The sequence below is a fragment of the Leopardus geoffroyi genome, chromosome A1 (assembly GCF_018350155.1).
Source record: "Leopardus geoffroyi isolate Oge1 chromosome A1, O.geoffroyi_Oge1_pat1.0, whole genome shotgun sequence".
Lineage (NCBI taxonomy): Eukaryota > Metazoa > Chordata > Mammalia > Carnivora > Felidae > Leopardus > Leopardus geoffroyi.
Window position 1 is genome coordinate 124,101,955 of NC_059326.1, and position 19,512 is coordinate 124,121,466.

General features: G+C 40.3%; 1 protein-coding gene across 1 annotated transcript in view; it reads left to right on the forward strand.

The window, feature by feature from the left end:
- IL31RA (interleukin 31 receptor A) overlaps positions 1–19,512 on the forward strand; it is a 99,063-nt gene that overhangs the window by 18,574 nt on the left and 60,977 nt on the right. Inside the window, exons 2-3 of the mRNA XM_045443819.1 lie at positions 6,152–6,176; positions 18,532–18,622. Of these exons, the coding sequence (XP_045299775.1) occupies positions 6,152–6,176; positions 18,532–18,622 (116 nt within the window). The remainder of the gene's footprint in view (positions 1–6,151; positions 6,177–18,531; positions 18,623–19,512) is intronic.

Sequence of the window (19,512 nt, forward strand, 5' to 3'; positions counted from 1 at the left end):
CTGTTCCATTCCATTGATCTGTGTGCCTATTTTTGTGCCAGTACCAAAATATTTTGATTTCTACAGTTTTGTAATATAACTTCATATCTGGAATTGTGATGCCTCCAGCTTTGTTTTTCTTTTCAAGATTCATAAATGGACCACTCAGCATCTGGATTGGTACTAATTATGTTCCATTCTTTGTGAAATGGAATTGTCATTTAAGTTCTTGTTTGTAGTTTAGATGAGAAGCCTAGATGAGAAAGGCTGCCAGAGATTCTTGCAGTTTTAATACAGTTAATTTACAGATAGCTGTGTAATTATCTCCTGCTATAATTATTAAAACAGGAAGATGGAATCAAGAGTTTAGTTAACAGTAATGGAAACAGAAACATCCCTCTGACCTGTGCCTAGAGGATATTCCTTGATTTTACCCTATAGTTGTTTTGTCCTGAAATAATAAAGAATTAAGTCTTCATATGAGTGCCACAGAAACATGAGGATATTTTTCACCAGTCAGCCTCTGAGAATAAGAATGTTTCATTTTTAGCTGTGTAGGATCCATGGTGTCACTCACTTACCTTGTCCTAAGCAGGATCTGGTCCCTAGTGTGCTTTTCTCATTAGGTAAATGTCACTGCTGTCCTTAGATCCTTTTCTTAGCAGATGGCCATTTCTCCTATTTTAGTGGGGGAAACTGAGGCTATTAGGTGGAAAGGACTCTAATCTACATATACATTCATTCAAGCCCATTCTTATTTATTTGAGAGAGAGAGCTAGAGAGGGAGCATGCACCAGTTGGGGAGGGGTAGAGAGGGAAACAGATGATCTGAAGTGAACTCTGTACTGATAGCAGAGAGCCTGATGGGAGGGCTCAAACTCATGAACCATGAAATCACGACCTGAGCTGAAGTCAGATGCTTAACCAACTGAGCGACCCAAGCGCCTTAATTCAAGCCCATTCTTAATTCTGAGAGGACAAATAAATACATACACTCTACCTTCCATTCCACCAATGTGTCCTTTTTTCACAGTGTTCTTATCAGACTTAAGCTTCTTTCAGAGGACATGCTGCTTCCTCACTGTGCACCCCTCCTGCTGCATCCACTTCCTGCTGCCAAAACCTCATTGTAGCTGGCTCCAAGAATACTCTTCAAGAAGAAAATGGATTTATTTTAACAAAACATGTGATTAAGAGTTGGGATGATTATGTATTAGGTGGAAGGTATAGGCTTCTCATATCAAGAAAAGAATAGAAAACAAAAACTTGAGGAAAAACAAAAAGGTCTACTAGAAAGTCATTGTCCAATTAGGAGGAATAAATGGGGCATGATTTTGAGGATTAGAGTAGAGTTTAGGAAAAGATAATCCAGTTGACTTCTCCTCCCTTTTTTTTTTTTTTTTTTGAAGTATACTCAATCTAGTGTGACAATTTGAGGGACATGGGATTGCATTTCTTTTTCTATATGTGCAAAACACTACTTGATTCTGCTGTGATTACAGATTAATCATTGTATTATAAATGCTATTTATTAACATTTAAGTTTAAGAATCATGGTATAGGAAAAGCATGGATGACCTAATAATGTAAAATTTACAAAACTTTGAGAGTATAAAACTATAGCTGAAGATTTTCAGAAGAGGAGTAGGGGAGAAGAGAGGTCAGGGTAAGTTTGATTAAAACTAGAGCAGCTGTTCTCCAATAAATGTCCTGCAAGCTTCATTTTAAAAAGTAAAAAATGTAAAATTATGATATATTTAACCTAGTGTACTTAAAATGTTATTTAAACATAAAATCAGTAGAAAAATTATTAGTATTCTTTCTTTTTGTATTAAGTCTTCAAAATCTGGTGTGTATAGTACACTTCCAGCACATCTCAGTTTGGAATTACACCTCAATAGCCACCTGTAGCTAGTGGCTACCACATTGGACCCACCACAGTCCTTGGCACGTAGTAGATACTAATAGATGTTCAGAGACTGAAGGAATTATGCAATTGGCATATAAGATGAAGAGACCTAATCCAAGGTAGAGGGACCACAAGACCTACCCTGCGGAGGGTTGTAAGTGGTGGTTAGTAGAACTGTGCTTGTTTCGGTCTCTGGACCATTTGATACTCTCAATTTTTCCATCCTCTCCCTTGATGTGAATATTTAGTCTGGAGCCTGAAACCATCAGTTTGGTAGTTACAAAAGAAAGCTTAACTGCTTTCTGTTCAGTGACCCTTTTTATTGGTAAAATTTCACACCTGTTAACCTTTTCTTAACAGCTTACTCTTTGAAATTACTCATGTGTTTAGCAATTACCATTTTATTTCAACCTCCTTATATATTTTTAAAACCAAGTTACTGCCAGGAATCATTGTTAAATTGAGGATCATTTGGTTGCAAGGAACAAAAACGGATTCAATGCACTTAACAGAATATTGGAGTGACATAGCAGATAATGTCATGGATATCCACAGGCAGAGAATGCACCAGAGTTTCATGTGTTCCACGCAAACAACTAGGAAGTTGGGTATTGAACTTTCCTCACCTGGACTCTCCCCTTTGCTTATCTCTTTGTTTTTCTTCACTGTCTTCTTCATTTTCTTGCATGTCTTGAACCTGACAGCACTCACTACCTGAGCCTCATTGTCCACCACAGTCTAGCTGATTCACTCCCACATTACTAGATGAAAGAATTTGATGGGTTAGCCTTGCCTGTGAATCACATGCAATTTGGTTTTCTTGGACTATCTAACAAGGTACCACAAACTGGGTGGCTAAAAACAGGCATTTGTTTTCTCACTTCTGAAAGTCCAAAGTCCAAAATCAAGTTATCCATGGAGTTGGTTCCTTCTGGAGAGTCTAGGGGAGAATCTGTACCATGCATCTCTCCTTGCTTCTGGTGACTGTAGCCGTTCTTGGCTTCCTTTACTTGCACACACATTGCTCTGATCTCTGGTTTCCTAGTCGCATAGCTTTCCCCTGTGTTTCTGTGTTTTCTTTCTCTTACAAGGACACTAGTCGCTGGCTTTAGGACCTGCACTAATCTATGATGATCACATCTAGAGATCTGTACCTTAATTACATCTGCCAAGACGCTTACTCCAAATAAGATTATATTTTCAGGTTCTGGTTAGATCTGTCTTCTGGAGGTCCAGCATTCATCCTACTTCAGGAAGTATACTGAAGGGATACTAGTATGGCTTCTACGAATCCGTCCCAGGTGCCAGCAAATGTCTGGCTATTACACTTCTCTACACAGAACATAATTTCGTACATCTTAGTGTTCCACTAAAAAGTCCCTTTCTCTTATTTTGGGGGTGGAATTAATGACTCCCTTTTGTCATTTTTTTGTAGCACTTTGTACATGCCTCTTTGGCAGCCCTTGCCATATTAGTTTATAGCATTGTGTTTACATGTCTCTTTTCCCCGCTTAAATTGTGAACTTAAAAAAAAATTGTTTTAAATGTTTATTTTTGAGAGAGAAAGCATGCACGTGCAAGCAGGCGGAGGGGCAGAGAGAGGGAGACATAATCCGAAGCAGGTTCCAGGCTCTGAGCTGTCAGCACAGGGCCCGATGCAGGACTCGAACTCACGAATCATGAGATCATGATTCAAGTTGCTCTCCTCCACCAGTTCACATTAATCTTCTCTGTTGCACAGATGTTATTTGTGTTAATTCTGTTCTCTCTCTCTCTTTTAATGTTTAACATTTGTTATTTTGAAAGGAAAAGCTAATGGTGGAGGAGCAGAGAGAGAGAGAATCCCAAATAGCCTCCATGCTATCAGTGCAGAGCCCAATGTGGGGCTCGAACTCATGTGAGATCATGACCTTAGCCAAAATCAAGGAGTCATATGCTTAACCAACTGAGCCACCTAGGCACCCCTGTGGTGTTTATGACCTATAAAGTTGCTGAGAACACTAAATTATTGAATAAGACACCATTCTCTCTAGGCAAATAACAAGATTGAATTCCTGCAAGCCTCTGGTTACAATTATTTCATTAGTTGATCAATATATAACCTTGTTTTATGTGTGTTTTGGCTTAAAGACACCTTATTTAATATATATAGTTGATGCATTAACCTTGAACTTAGAACCAATAGCAGTGTAATCCATGCCTAAATGAAACTTACCTAATATACATATTTTCTCTGTAAGGCACATCACTTCTTCCACTTGGGAACACTAGCCAGCACCATAGACCTGTTCTCGAGGGCCATTTTAAACAGCGAAACCACCAACAAAAATGCAGAAAACATGGCTCTAAATAGACGATGAAAAGGATATTTGTATATAGTATGAGATTAAAGTGTCATCTTGTTTCACCACAGCTGGGAACGTGAACATCAGGTGACTCTGTTTTTGCCCATACACATGTTTGCAAATGACTGTGAAAACATCTAGAGTATTGATTTCGGGGGTACAAATTAAATTTTAGAGGGTGGATTTGCAAACATGGAATCCATGAATAATGAAGATAGATTGTATCCACCTGGTGTCTCAAATCCCTGAGCCATTGTGTGATTCCACCACCCAATTCTTCGTCTTGGCACCTCTCTTAGGCATTTTTAGGTTCCAGCTTTTCTTATTTTTACCAATTCAGTTACCACTTGATTCACTTCTCATTTTCCCCAAACTTGCTGCCATCCTTTATTTCATGTGTTATTTTCTCTGCTCCCATTTGTTTTGTGTTGTGTTTCTATACCTTTCCCATAATTTTTGTGGAGTTTGCTGAGAGAATACAGATAAATTAATCAACAAATTCTTACCCAGGATTTTATGTCATACCCAGCACCTTCAGTCAGGTGTTACACATATACTGGGTGTTTACTAAGTACTTGTTGAACAAATTAAAGAAGTGCTATTTTTTTAATGTTTATTTTTTAGAGAGAACACAAGCAGGGGTGAGGGGCAGAGAGAGAGGAAGACATGGAATCTGAAGCAGGCTCCAGGCTCTGAGCTGTCAGTGCAAAGCCTGACATGGGGCTCGAACCCACAAGCTGTGAGATCATGACCTGAGCTGAAGTCAGACCCTCAACCAACGGAGCCACCCAGGTGCCCCAAAGAAGTGCTATTTTTATGCATAAGTTTAGTGATGGTAAACAATAAATGGAGTTTTTAATATCTTATGTAGGTAAGGGACTACCTCTTTTTCTCCTTATTTCTGATAAATTCTTTGACTTAGGGAAACATTGCCTGAAGATGATGGGGAATGGGTTTAAAATAAAACAGGCTGGAAGGCATACTTTGTTTTAAAAATAAGTTTTCTTTCCCTTTGCATCATAATCTCTTCCTTAATCTGTTTACTTCCTTTACAGTTTTGTCAGCTGCAAAATAAGGTAAAATTATAGTGCTCACATGAATCCCAGAAATAATCTAATTTAAACTTTTGATTTGTAGGAAACTGAGGGTCAGGCTACCTTAGCTCAGTTCTTTGCCCCACCACTAAGTTTGGACAAGTTTCTCAATTGTTTTGGCCTCAGTTTCCTCACCTGTAAAATGGAAATAAACATACTATCGATAATTTTAAGATTGTTGTGAAGATCAAAGGAGATAAATAAAGTTCTTAGTACTGTGCCTGACAAGTGGTAAGATCTCCACATATAACTAACTGTCATAATAACCTGCTAAATAAGCAGCTTAGGTAAATAAGTGGTTTAGTTTGGGCTCCTGACTCTCAGTTTAACATGCTTTCTTTTAGATATAAATAAGAATTATAAACCTCTTTTCTGAGTTAGCTACTATTATTTTCTTCCCTTCATCTCTTTCATTTAAAGATGATCACATGATGCATATTTCTATTTCTCTTTTCTAGCTAAAGATATTCTCAGCATTTCACCCATTACCACATTTTTAATCACTTCCTGAAGAGAAAATTTAAAATTTAGTCATTCCTTTTAATTGTTTATGACACTTTCAGATGGTATTTTTCCTGTAAAGTTGAGTACTCTCACAGAAGCAGATTTTTTCCAGTTACAATAATGTACTTCACTTCCCAGCATAAATGGGTTAAGTGCCACACTGGCTTGGGCTTTGCTTAAAAGCAAAGAGAAAGCTCCCAGACAACCAGAGAGGAAATAGTCAAACATCTCTATGAAGATAAATTCCAAATTCCACTCCCTGTCATAACATGGTCTGTAGGGGACAGAGCACCTTTGATGGGGATCCTTTGAACCAGCAGGACATCTTCTGTATACCACAGACAGGTGAGTGCCACATTCAGAGTCTAATAACTCCAATCCTTGAAATTGGGCCTCTTTTTCCTATTATGTGAGGGTCTTTTTCTGCTTTCTTCAGTGAAATTATGGGTCAGAACCCAGCACATAAATTACTCCTTAGTTAGACTGCTCTTTGGTAATTACAGGGGATCTCATCTTTTGGCAGCTAATGTTTTAATGTTTGTTTATTTTTTGAGAGAGAGAAAGCAAGCTGGGGAAGAGCAGAGAGGGAGAGAGAGATCCCAAGCAGGCTCTATGCTTTCACTGCAGAGCCCTATGTGGGGCTCAAACTGACAAACTGTGAGATCATGACCTGAGCTGAAACCAAGAGTGGGACACTTAACTGACTGAGTCATCCAGGTGCCCCTTTTGGCAGTTAATGTTTTAAAATGCTGCAGCAGGGGTGGAAATCATGGGGGCCAAAGGTCAGGGGCTGGTGAAAGTATGTGAATATAATGGATTTATCTTTCTGAAACTCTAGGCTAGAGAAAATTAAACCTAGGAAGAAAGGTTCAAAGGAAGATTCTTTTGTGTATTGGTGTTTTGTGGCAGCAGGGTTGAGAGACAGTAAATCACTAATAGCTACTGTTTTGGTAGAAAGAGTCTAAGCTTTGGAATAAGACAGTCATGGGTTTGAATCTCAGCGATGCCACTTATAAACTAAATGATTTTTGGACTGGTTACATAATATCACTGAGCCACAACTTCCATATCTATAAAGCGGAGATAATAATATCTTCTCCATAGGGAGTTTTAGTAGACCAAGATATAATTTGTGTAATATAATTAGCACATTGGAGACACTCACTATCACATCACAATTATGTTTTTGCCAATCTTGCTGCTAGCATCTCAAAATGTTCTTTGTATGAAGGCACCTTGAGTGGATTTATAGATTTTAAAACTGAATGTGGTATTTTGACAGCTTTTTCTTTTTACATTTAGATACAATGGCACATAACATTAGTTTTAGTTGTACAAAATAATGATGTATATTTGTATATATTGTGAAATGATCACCACAATAAGTCTAGTTAACAACGATTATTATACATAGTTAAGGAATTTGGTGGGACTGAATGAGGCTGGGCAGCTTGCTGCTTGCTTCCTCTCTCCCATCAGTAGAGTTCATGGGTTCTTAATTAAACCTGCAGCCAGAGTGCTGTCCCTAGAATTTATTCCTTCTTTTCCCATCCTTTAAAAACCCAATTCCATGCTATGCATGGTTTCTGACACAGAATAGATATCAACATACATTAAGTGAATGTATGAATAAATGAATGAATGAAAGTAGGACCAGCGCTGGGAAAACACATACATTTTTGTACAAGTGTATTCAGATGAAAGTTTGCATCTAGGATACACCCTTGAGTGGGAACTTTTGAGTTGCCAAAGGACACCTTTGTGTGTGTGTGTGTGTGTGTGTGTGTGTGTGTGTATAATGGAATGCTAGACAGTAAACCTCCCCAACACTATTTCTTTTGCTTTGGTCATATGAGATAAGATGCAGGAAGGCAGAGATAATTTAACATGTTAGCATTTTTAGCAGAAATTGGCAGAGGAAGTATCTCCTCCTTTGTTTCTTGCTTCTTGTCCCCAGTCAGTGAGCATAGCCAGCAATAATTCCTTGGATTTGTTTCCAGTCCTTCTAAAAGTAGCTATTACTGTGTTTATACCTTTAAGGATAAGACACCACAGGTTACTTAAGTGGCATCATTATATATTCTCAGAGTCCTTTAGTCCAACATGGAATATTCATAGTGTTGTTTGAGAATTCTGGGTCTCCATTATTTGCTGTATTCAGGGAGAGAGAGGGAAGATGGCGGCATAGGACGCTGGGCTCACCACGCGTCCTGCTGATCACTTAGATTCCACCTACACCTGCCTAAATAACCCAGAAAACCGCCAGAGGATTAGCAGAACGGAGTCACTGGAGCCAAGCGCAGACGAGAGGCCCACGGAAGAGGGTAGGAAGGGCGGTGAGGCGGTGCGAGCTCCATGGACTGGCGGGAGGGAGCCGGGGTGGAGGGGTGGCTTGCCGGGCAAGCAGAGCCCCCGAGTCTGGCTGGAAAAAGTGGAGGGGCCTATAGGACTGTGTTCCAACAGCAAGCGCGGCTTAGTGTCTGGGAGGTCATAAGTTAACAGCTCTGCTCAGAAAGCTGGAAGGCTGGAGGACAAAGGGAGGGAGAGCTGCTGAGCCCCCGGACGACAGAGCTCAGTTTGGTGGGGAACAAAGGCGCGCGCCAGCGCCATCTCCCCCGCCCATCCCCCAGCCAAAATCCCAAAGGGAACCACTTCCTGCCAGGGAACTTGCTCGCTCCGCACAAACACCCAACTCTGTGCTTCTGCGGAGCCAAACCTCCAGCAGCGGATCTGACTCCCTCCCGCTGCCACAGGGCCCCTCTGGAAGTGGATCACCTAAGGAGAAGCGAGCTAAGCCTGCCCCTCCTGCCCCCGTGCACCTTGCCTACCCATCCCAGCTAATACGCCAGATCCCCAGCACGACAAGCCTGGCAGTGTGCAAGTAGTCCAGACGGGCCACGCCACCCCACAGTGAATCCCACCCCTAGGAGAGGGGAAGAGAAGGCACACACCAGTCTGACTGTGGCCCCAGCGGTGGGCCGGGGGCAGACATCAGGTCGGACTGCGGCCCCGCCCACCAACTCCTGTTATACACCACAGCACAGGGGAAGTGCCCTGCAGGTCCTCACCACTCCAGGGACTATCCAAAATGACCAAACGGAAGAATTCCCCTCAGAAGAATCTCCAGGAAATAACAACAGCTAATGAGCTGATCAAAAAGGATTTAAATAATGTAACAGAAAGTGAATTTAGAATAATAGTCATAAAATTAATCGCTGGGCTTGAAAACAGTATAGAGGACAGCAGAGAATCTCTTGCTACAGAGCTCAAGGGACTAAGGAACAGTCACGAGGAGCTGAAAAGCGCTTTAAACGAAATGCAAAACAAAATGGAAACGACGACAGCTCGGATTGAAGAGGCAGAGGAGAGAATAGGTGAACTAGAAGATAAAATTATGGAAAAAGAGGAAGCTGAGAGAAAGAGAGATAAAAAAATCCAGGAGTATGAGGGGAAAATTAGAGAACTAAGTGATACACTAAAAAGAAATAATATACGCATAATTGGTATCCCAGAGGAGGAAGAGAGAGGGAAAGGTGCTGAAGGGGTACTTGAAGAAATTATAGCTGAGAACTTCCCTGAACTGGGGAAGGAAAAAGGCATTGAAATCCAAGAGGCACAGAGAACTCCCTTCAGACGTAACTTGAATCGATCTTCTGCACGACATATCATAGTGAAACTGGCAAAACACAAGGATAAAGAGAAAATTCTGAAAGCAGCAAGGGATAAACGTGCCCTCACATATAAAGGGAGACCTATAAGACTCGTGACTGATCTCTCTTTTGAAACTTGGCAGGCCAGAAAGAATCGGAACGATATCTTCAGTGTGCTAAACAGAAAAAATATGCAGCCGCGAATCCTTTATCCAGCAAGTCTGTCATTTAGAATAGAAGGAGAGATAAAGGTCTTCCCAAACAAACAAAAACTGAAGGAATTTGTCACCACTAAACCAGCCCTACAAGAGATCCTAAGGGGGACCCTGTGAGACAAAGTACCAGAGACATCACTACAAGCATAAAGCATACAGACATCACAATGACTCTAAACCCGTATCTTTCTATAATAACACTGAATGTAAATGGATTAAATGCGCCAACCAAAAGACATAGGGTATCAGAATGGATAAAAAAACAAGACCCATCTATTTGCTGTCTACAAGAGACTCATTTTAGACCTGAGGACACCTTTAGATTGAGAGTGAGGGGATGGAGAACTATTTATCATGCTACTGGAAGCCAAAAGAAAGCTGGAGTAGCCATACTTATATCAGACAAACTAGACTTTAAATTAAAGGCTGTAACAAGAGATGAAGAAGGGCATTATATAATAATTACAGGGTCTATCCATCAGGAAGAGCTAACAATTGTAAATGTCTATGCGCCGAATACCGGAGCCCCCAAATATATAAAACAATTACTCATAAACATAAGCAACCTTATTGATAAGAACGTGGTAATTGCAGGGGACTTTAACACCCCACTTACAGAAATGGATAGATCATCTAGACACACGGTCAATAAAGAAACAAGGGCCCTGAATGAGACATTGGATCAGATGGACTTGACAGATACATTTAGAACTCTGCATCCCAAAGCAACAGAATATACTTTCTTCTCAAGTGCACATGGAACATTCTCCAAGATAGATCATATACTGGGTCACAAAGCAGCCCTTCATAAGTTTACAAGAATTGAAATTATACCATGCATACTTTCAGACCACAATGCTATGAAGCTTGAAATCAACCACAGGAAAAAGTCTGGAAAATCTCCAAAAGCATGGAGGTTAAAGAACACCCTACTAACGAGTGAGTGGGTCAACCAGGCAATTAGAGAAGAAATTAAAAAATATATGGAAACAAACGAAAATGAAAATACGACAATCCAAACGCTTTGGGACGCAGCGAAGGCAGTCCTGAGAGGAAAATACATGGCAATCCAGGCCTATCTCAAGAAACAAGAAAAATCCCAAATACAAAATCTAACAGCACACCTAAAGGAAATAGAAGCAGAACAGCAAAGGCAGCCTAAACCCAGCAGAAGAAGAGAAATAATAAAGATCAGAGCAGAAATAAACAATATAGAATCTAAAAAAACTGTAGAGCAGATCAATGAAACCAAGAGTTGGTTTTTTGAAAAAATAAACAAAATTGACAAACCTCTAGCCAGGCTTCTCAAAAAGAAAAGGGAGATGATCCAAATAGATAAAGTCATGAATGAAAATGGAATTATTACAACCAATCCCTCAGAGATACAAACAATTATCAGGGAATACTATGAAAAATTATATGCCAACAAATTGGACAACCTGGAAGAAATGGACAAATTCCTAAACACCCACACCCTTCCAAAACTCAATCAGGAGGAAATAGAAAGCTTGAACAGACCCATAACCAGCGAAGAAATTGAATCGGTTATCAAAAATCTCCCAACAAATAAGAGTCCAGGACCAGATGGCTTCCCAGGGGAGTTCTACCAGATGTTTAAAGCAGAGATAATACCTATCCTTCTCAAGCTATTCCAAGAAATAGAAAGGGAAGGAAAACTTCCAGACTCATTCTATGAAGCCAGTATTACTTTGATTCCTAAACCAGACAGAGACCCAGTAAAAAAAGAGAACTACCGGCCAATATCCCTGATGAATATGGACGCAAAAATTCTCAATAAGATACTAGCAAATCGAATTCAACGGCATATAAAAAGAATTATTCACCATGATCAAGTGGGATTCATTCCTGGGATGCAGGGCTGGTTCAGCATTCGCAAATCAATAAAAGTGATACATCACATTAACAAAAAAAAGAGAAGAACCATATGATCCTGTTAATTGATGCAGAAAAGGCCTTTGACAAAATCCAGCACCCTTTCTTAATAAAAACCCTTGAGAAAGTCGGGATAGAAGGAACATACTTAAAGATCATAAAAGCCATTTATGAAAAGCCCACAGCTAACATCATCCTCAATGGGGAAAAACTGAGAGCTTTTTCCCTGAGATCAGGAACACGACAGGGATGCCCACTCTCCCCACTGTTGTTTAACATAGTGCTGGAAGTTCTAGCATCAGCAATCAGACAACAAAAGGAAATCAAAGGCATCAAAATTGGCAAAGATGAAGTCAAGCTTTCACTTTTTGCAGGTGACATGATCTTATACATGGAGAATCCGATAGACTCCACCAAAAGTCTGCTAGAACTGATACATGAATTCAGCAAAGTTGCAGGATACAAAATCAATGTACAGAAATCAGTTGCATTCTTTAACAATGAAGCAACAGAAAGACAAATAAAGAAACTGATCCCATTCACAATTGCACCAAGAAGCATAAAATGCCTAGGAATAAATCTTACCAAAGATGTAAAAGATCTGTATGCTGAAAACTATAGAAAGCTTATGAAGGTAATTGAAGAAGATTTAAAGAAATGTAAAGACATTCCCTGCTCATGGATTGGAAGAATAAATATTGCCAAATGTCAATACTACCCAAAGCTATCTACACATTCAATGCAATCCCAATCAAAATTGCACCAGCATTCTTCTCGAAACTAGAACAAGCAATCCTAAAATTCATATGGAACCACAAAAGGCCCTGAATAGCCAAAGTCCTTTTGAAGAAGAAGACCAAAGCAGGAGGCATCACAATCCCAGACTTTTAGTCTCTACTACAAAGCCGTCATCATCAAGACAGCATGGTATTGGCACAAAAACAGACACATAGACCAATGGAATAGAATAGAAACCCCAGAACTAGACCCACAAACGTATGGCCAACTCATCTTTGACAAAGCAGGAAACAACATCCAATGGAAAAAAGACAGTCTCTTTAACAAATGGTGCTGGGAGAACTGGACAGCAACATGCAGAAGGTTGAAACTAGACCACTTTCTCACACCATTCACAAAAATAAACTCAAAATGGATAAAGGACCTGAATGTGAGACAGGAAACCATCAAAACCTTAGAGGAGAAAGCAGGAAAAGACCTCTCTGACCTCAGCCGTAGCAATCTCTTACTCGACACATCCCCAAAGGCAAGGGAATTAAAAGCAAAAGTGAATTACTGGGACCTTATGAAGATAAAAAGCTTCTGCACAGCAAAGGAAACAACCAACAAAACTAAAAGGCAACCAACAGAATGGGAAAAGATATTTGCAAATGACATATTGGACAAAGGGCTAGTATCAAAATCTATAAAGAGCTCACCAAACTCCGCACCCGAAAAACAAATAACCCAGTGAAGAAATGGGCAGAAAACATGAAAAGACACTTCTCTAAAGAAGACATCCGGATGGCCAACAGGCACCTGAAAAGATGTTCAACATCGCTCCTTATCAGGGAAATACAAATCAAAACCACACTCAGATATCACCTCACGCCAGTCAGAGGGGCCAAAATGAACAAATCAGGAGACTATAGATGCTGGAGAGGATGTGGAGAAACGGGAACCCTCTTGCACTGTTGGTGGGAATGCAAATTGGTACAGCCGCTCTGGAAAGCAGTGTGGAGGTTCCTCAGAAAATTAAAAATAGACCTACCCTATGACCCAGCAATAGCATTGCTAGGAATTTATCCAAGGGATACAGGAGTACTGATGCATAGGGGCACTTGTACCCCAATGTTCATAGCAGCACTCTCAACAATAGCCAATTTGTGGAAAAAGCCTAAATGTCCATCAACTGATAAATGGATAAAGAAATTGTGGTTTATATACACAATGGAATACTACATGGCAATGAGAAAAAATGAAATATGGCCTTTTGTAGCAACGTGGATGGAACTGGAGAGTGTGATGCTAAGTGAAATCAGCCATGCGGAGAAAGACAGATACCATATGGTTTCACTCTTATGTGGATCCTAAGAAACTTAACAGAAACCCATGGGGGAGGGGAAGGAAAAAAAAAAAAGAGGTTAGACTGGGAGAGAGCCAAAGCATAAGAGACTCTTAAAAACTGAGAACAAACTGAGGGTTGATGGGGGTGGGAGGGAGAGGAGGGTGGGTGATTGGTATTGAGGAGGGCACTTTGGGATGAGCATTGGGTGTTGTATGGAAACCAATTTGACAATAAATTTCATATATTAAAAAAAGAAAAAATGCTGTATTCATCTGAGGTCCCATAGTGAGATGTATATTTCTAGGAAGTGACCTTTTATTGAAGACAGTTTTTCAAAGCTACTGCATTTTAGAAGTTAGGGTTGATGACCAGGGAGTACAGGAAATGATTTGCTTTCCTCCAGAGCAAGGCATAATCTTTCTGAATTTTCTGTGGCCCAGAGTGTTGGTACACCTGGAATTGCTTAGATTTAGGAAGGCTAATTTACCTCATTTAAGACTTCAACAGACTGATGTGGGTTTTTTTTTTTTAATACAGATTTTCATGAAATTATTCTTGTGCCTAAATTCAGACAATAGCTTAGAAAAGGTAGCCTAAAAAAAAATAATTTATGCATCTTCATGTAAGCATATGCTTTCAAGTAAGTTTTAAAAGAAAAGTTTCCAGAGCCTTAGGAATCTACCACCTACCGGTTCTGATGAAGGTGATATGTGATACCAAACACACCCTCCTCCTGAACTGTCAAAGTTCTCTCCAATTTGCCAGGGAATATGCTAAAACAGCAGAGCACAAAGTCCTCCCCTACATAGTAGATCCATTCGCCATGGGGAGATAGCACAGCTAACAAAGTCACCACCTTCTCTGTTATTGGAACTAAAGCTTTTGTTACCTGCATGTTCATCAGGACCACTGTGTTTGATCTGTTGGACACCACAAAGTGCTCTGGGTTTTTAGGAAGCAGTATCACACTATTGACAGTGATAACTGTCCCTGTAGTACTGTCTAGAGATTTAAAGGTATTTGAACATTATGTGGTCTTCATATCTTTGCAGTGCCATCATTGGTGCAGGATGCACCAATAATGTCATCTTGTGTAAAAGCTGTTTCACTAACAAAGGAAGAATATCCATGAAATTCCTTCAGGGTTTTCCCAGATTTTAACATTAAAAAAAATTTTTTTTAAATGTTTAATTTTGAGAGAGAGCACGAGTGGGGGAAGGGCAGAGAGAGAGGGAGACACAGAATCTGAAGCAGGCTCCAGGTTCTGAGCTGTCAGCACAGAGCCCAGTGCAGGGCTCGAACCCATGAACCATGAGATCATGACCTGAGCCGAAGCTGGACGCTTAACTGAGCCACCCAGGTGCTACCTCCCAGATTTTAAACCAGGAATTCTAATTGGTCAAAAGAGGCACTAAGGATATGACTCCTATGATAAGAAGAGTTTAGACAGGTGACACCTGTACTGTGTGCCCAAAGAAGGAGAGGATAGTCTTTGTAATGACTCACATCCCTTGTTCAGGGTCTCCTCCTCTAAATCATTCATCCGAGAAGTATTCACAGAATCACAGCAATGGTGGAGATTTGTAGTTTTGAGTTTTCTTTCATCAAGATTGTGGTTAGGTCTAGCAGTTGCCTTTTTTGGAGTATACCACTGCAGTACCAGGAAGTTTAATCATTTCCTCCAGGAGATAGTACTCTACCAACTTCTACCTTTTTTAACCGTCAGTGTTTTAAGGTCTGTGGTGAGCTCTCCTTTTTGTTCTCAAAGTCTCCTTCCATTTAAGATATAATTAGTCAAGTAGTTTCCTGCAACTAAATGACAATGATGGTTTTCCAGGTCCACCTGAGGTTACACCCAGATTTTTCTTGGCTGGAGTTTAGAGTGTACTCAAGCTCTTCAACTGCATATTTACCCACTGGTTTACTCTCAGAGATAACTACGATGGCTTTGTACACAGATTTTGCTACTTGAACTCCCAACTGAACTTATTTCTAAGTCCCTGGGAGGCACCTCACATTTGTTCATATCTACTACCCACAAGTAATCTCTTTGTGGTGGTCCTCTGGTATTGGAGAGAATGTGGAAAAGGCACTGGAGGATAGGCAAATGGTAGAATGAGGGGCACTCACCATATTGCACCAATTGTTGGCTTTCTGCAGTCATTAGAGTCAAATGAGTCATTGGCTCATTTCTCTCTTTAGATGCTCTGCTCTCGTTGCACTGTTAGAATTACAGCACTTACCATGTGGTATTTGCTATTACTATCCATGATTCTGTCTCTGCAAGTAGATCTATGGTTCTCAATTCTTTTTTTCTTCTCAGACCCATTTGGAGGGATATGATTTGGAGCCATCAGTAATAGTAGCTCACTCTGGAGTGCGGCATCCTCTCCACCCTCTGACTCCTTTTCCTTGTTAAAAAAAAAAAAAAAAAATCACTGAACTAGGGACACCTGGGTGGCTCAGTCGGTTAAGCATCCAACTTCGGCTCAGATCTTGATTTTGCATTTCACAAGTTCGAGCCCCACATCTGGCTCTGTGCTGACAGCTCAAATCCTGGAACGTGCTTCGGCTTCTGTGTCTTTGTCTCTCTCTCTGCCCCTCCACTCATGTTCTTTGTCTCTCTCTCAGAAATAAATGAACATTAAAAAAAAGCCACTGAACTAGAGTGAAATTGGGGGCAGGATGATCCTTTATTCCAAGCATCTGATGTGTGTCTGGGACATTGCTGAATGAACAACACAATGCCAGAGGCCACCAGCTGACTCAAGGGAGAGTCAGAGCTAGAACGCAGGCAGTGTCAACTTCTAGAATGCTCCTCTCTTCAACTACTGCAGTTTTTCTATCATTGTCTCTGAGCATGATTTAGTACTGTTGATTTTTTTCAGAAAGGGTCTTTTTAAATTCACAAATAATGGATGGGTGTTCTCATTTTAAAGGAGGCAAGCAATTATTCCCATTGTTTTTAAAATATTCAACAATTAACATTGATGAGATTTTAAAAACATAAAACCCCATGTTAGAATAACAATTTTAGCTTTAATATCTATAATTATTCATTTACTCAATTACTGAGAATTTGAGCTTTAATACAATTTTCATGGTTGGACCTCCCTCCGTTTCCAGAATGCTTTAAAAAATTTTTTTTTTCAACGTTTATTTATTTTTGGGACAGAGAGAGACAGAGCATGAACGGGGGAGGGGCAGAGAGAGAGGGAGACACAGAATCGGAAACAGGCTCCAGGCTCTGAGCCATCAGCCCAGAGCCTGACGCAGGGCTCGAACTCACGGACCGCGAGATCGTGACCTGGCTGAAGTCGGACGCTTAACCGACTGCGCCACCCAGGCGCCCCCAGAATGCTTTTAGATCTAATATAAAGGTGTGACTTCTAGCTAAGAAATGGAGAAAATTAAGACAATGTTCTGAATAATTAGGCACTAAAAATGCCATTAGGATTACATTTAATTTTAAAGAACACATTTATTCTTTATTTAAAACTTGTAAAATTTCTCCTTGTTTTGTGCTCATTAAATCAAAACATTTATTTCCTGAGAGAATAGCTACTGCTGTTGAGTAACATGTGTTTACTATTTGCTATTGTGGAACCAGCAAACATTGTTTCCTGATGGTATTTTTATTATTATAGACCCAAATTCTTTCTGCTTTATTGCCATAGGCATTTTCGATTAGTAAGATATTTCAATTGATTCGCGTAAGAGAAAATCTTATTCCTTGTGGTTTTCTCCAGAAATGATGCTTGTGAACTTTTCTCAAATGATTTGTTGAGAACTCCTTTTTTTTTCTTATAATCTGTCAAATGAAAATGTGGCATCCTTTATCTCTTCCTGAAATGAGTTCTTGCTTTTACATTTGCTTGACCCTTAGATTATTCCACCATCTCACGTGGGATGAAATAAGAAGGAAGCAGCCTTTTTGTCCTAATCAATTCCATTACCAGTATTGTATGCCTACCATGTACCAGTAGGTACTTAACTAGTTAGGCTTCAAAGAGAAATAAGAGAAGCTTCACTATTCAAAAGCACTATGTAGAGAAGCCAACAGGTAAACTGTTAAACACCAATCTTTGTGACACATGCTAAGGTATAAGTGGCATGGAGAAGAGTTGGTGTCCAGGGAGGAAATGGCTAGCCAACTCCATCTGAGGCTTCAGGGAGGTGTTCAGAGAAGGTTAGCCTTGAGATGAGTCTGGAAGGTGGGATTAGTTTGCCAAAAATGAGGCAAAAAGGACATTGTAGGCAGAAGAAACCACATGAACAAAGCGTGGGGATGTAAAATACCATGACAATTTGGAGAAATTGTGAGTTGTTCTATTTTGCTGCTGTGTTTAGGGCCTGAGGCAGACACCAGATGATGGTCTCAGATCTATACAACCGAGAGTACTTTCTTCTGGAGTATATTTTTCGTAGCTGGTGTACTTTTCACATTACATAGTAGAATTATGGACAAATTAAATGTTGACTGGGGTTGATGCAGTAACAATGAAAGGATCTATATGATGATGGCCAAAAATATAGTAAGATGAAAAAAAGATTGTGCCTGAAACCCCCCAGAATCTGTCACTGGAAATAGAGTTGTTTAAGAGATAGGAACTAACTTAAAAAAAATTTTTTTTTCAACGTTTATTTATTTTTGGGACAGAGAGAGACAGAGCATGAACGGGGGAGGGCCAGAGAGAGAGGGAGACACAGAATCGGAAACAGGCTCCAGGCTCCGAGCCATCAGCCCAGAGCCCGATGCGGAGCTCGAACTCACGGACCGCGAGATCATGACCTGGCTGAAGTTGGACGCTCAACCGACTGTGCCACCCAGGCGCCCCAAGAGATAGGAACTAACTTTTGACTGATGACGTTTTCAGTTCTCTCCTCAGCCTGCCTGCATTGACTTGGGGATGATGTGGCCCCACGCACTGTGGACACTCCTCCTACTCTGCAAATTCAGCCTGGCAGGTAGGTTGACCTGTGCCCTTTTATGGATTGTGTAGTTATTTTTAGCTTCTTTGGATAAGAACTGTTAATTTGAGTGCAAAGGGCCTCCTGGACCATGAGCGTATGTGGGTGAACAAGGGATTCGTGACCTCCCTGAATTTGTGTGGGTGGGTGTGTAGATGTTGATGTACACATATGTGTGTGCAAATTTGGCAAGATGGCCTATCACATTTTCAAAAGGAGATAAGACCTCCCAAAAGGCCAACATCCACTGTTTTAGAGTGGTAGTAAATTCTTGTATCAATAGTTTTTGTGTGAGGAGCAGTGGTTGCATATAAACACACACAAAAATAAAAAAATATATTTTCACAATATTTTCAGTAATTTCCAAGGATATAAAGGGAAATGATGAAATACCACATTTTTACAAGGGCCCATCTCAAAACTATGTGCCTGCTATTCATAAACTACCTTGCAGATGTAATATCTGTTAGTTTGATTGCATCTTATGTTAAAAAAATTAAGACCAGAGAGGAAAAGTGGGGATTGGATACTGGGAACGTAGAGAAGGCATCATGTCATGTACCGCTTTGCTAGGGTTGTCATAGCTACAAACTGGGTGGCTTAAATGACAAAATTTTTTTTCTTATAGTTTTGTAAGCTAAAAGTCCAAGATCAAGGTGCCCGTAGGGTTGATGTCCTGACACTCTCTCTTTGGGGCATAAATGGCATTCTTCTTGGTGCCTCTTCATATGGTCATCCCTCTTGTTTGTCCTAATTTCCTTTTCTTATAAGTACACCAGTTGGATTGGATTAAGGCCTACCCTAATGGCCTCCTGTTAACTAATAGCTCCTTAAGGCCCTGTCTACAAATACAGTCACTTTCTGAGGTACCGGGGGTTAGGCTTCAA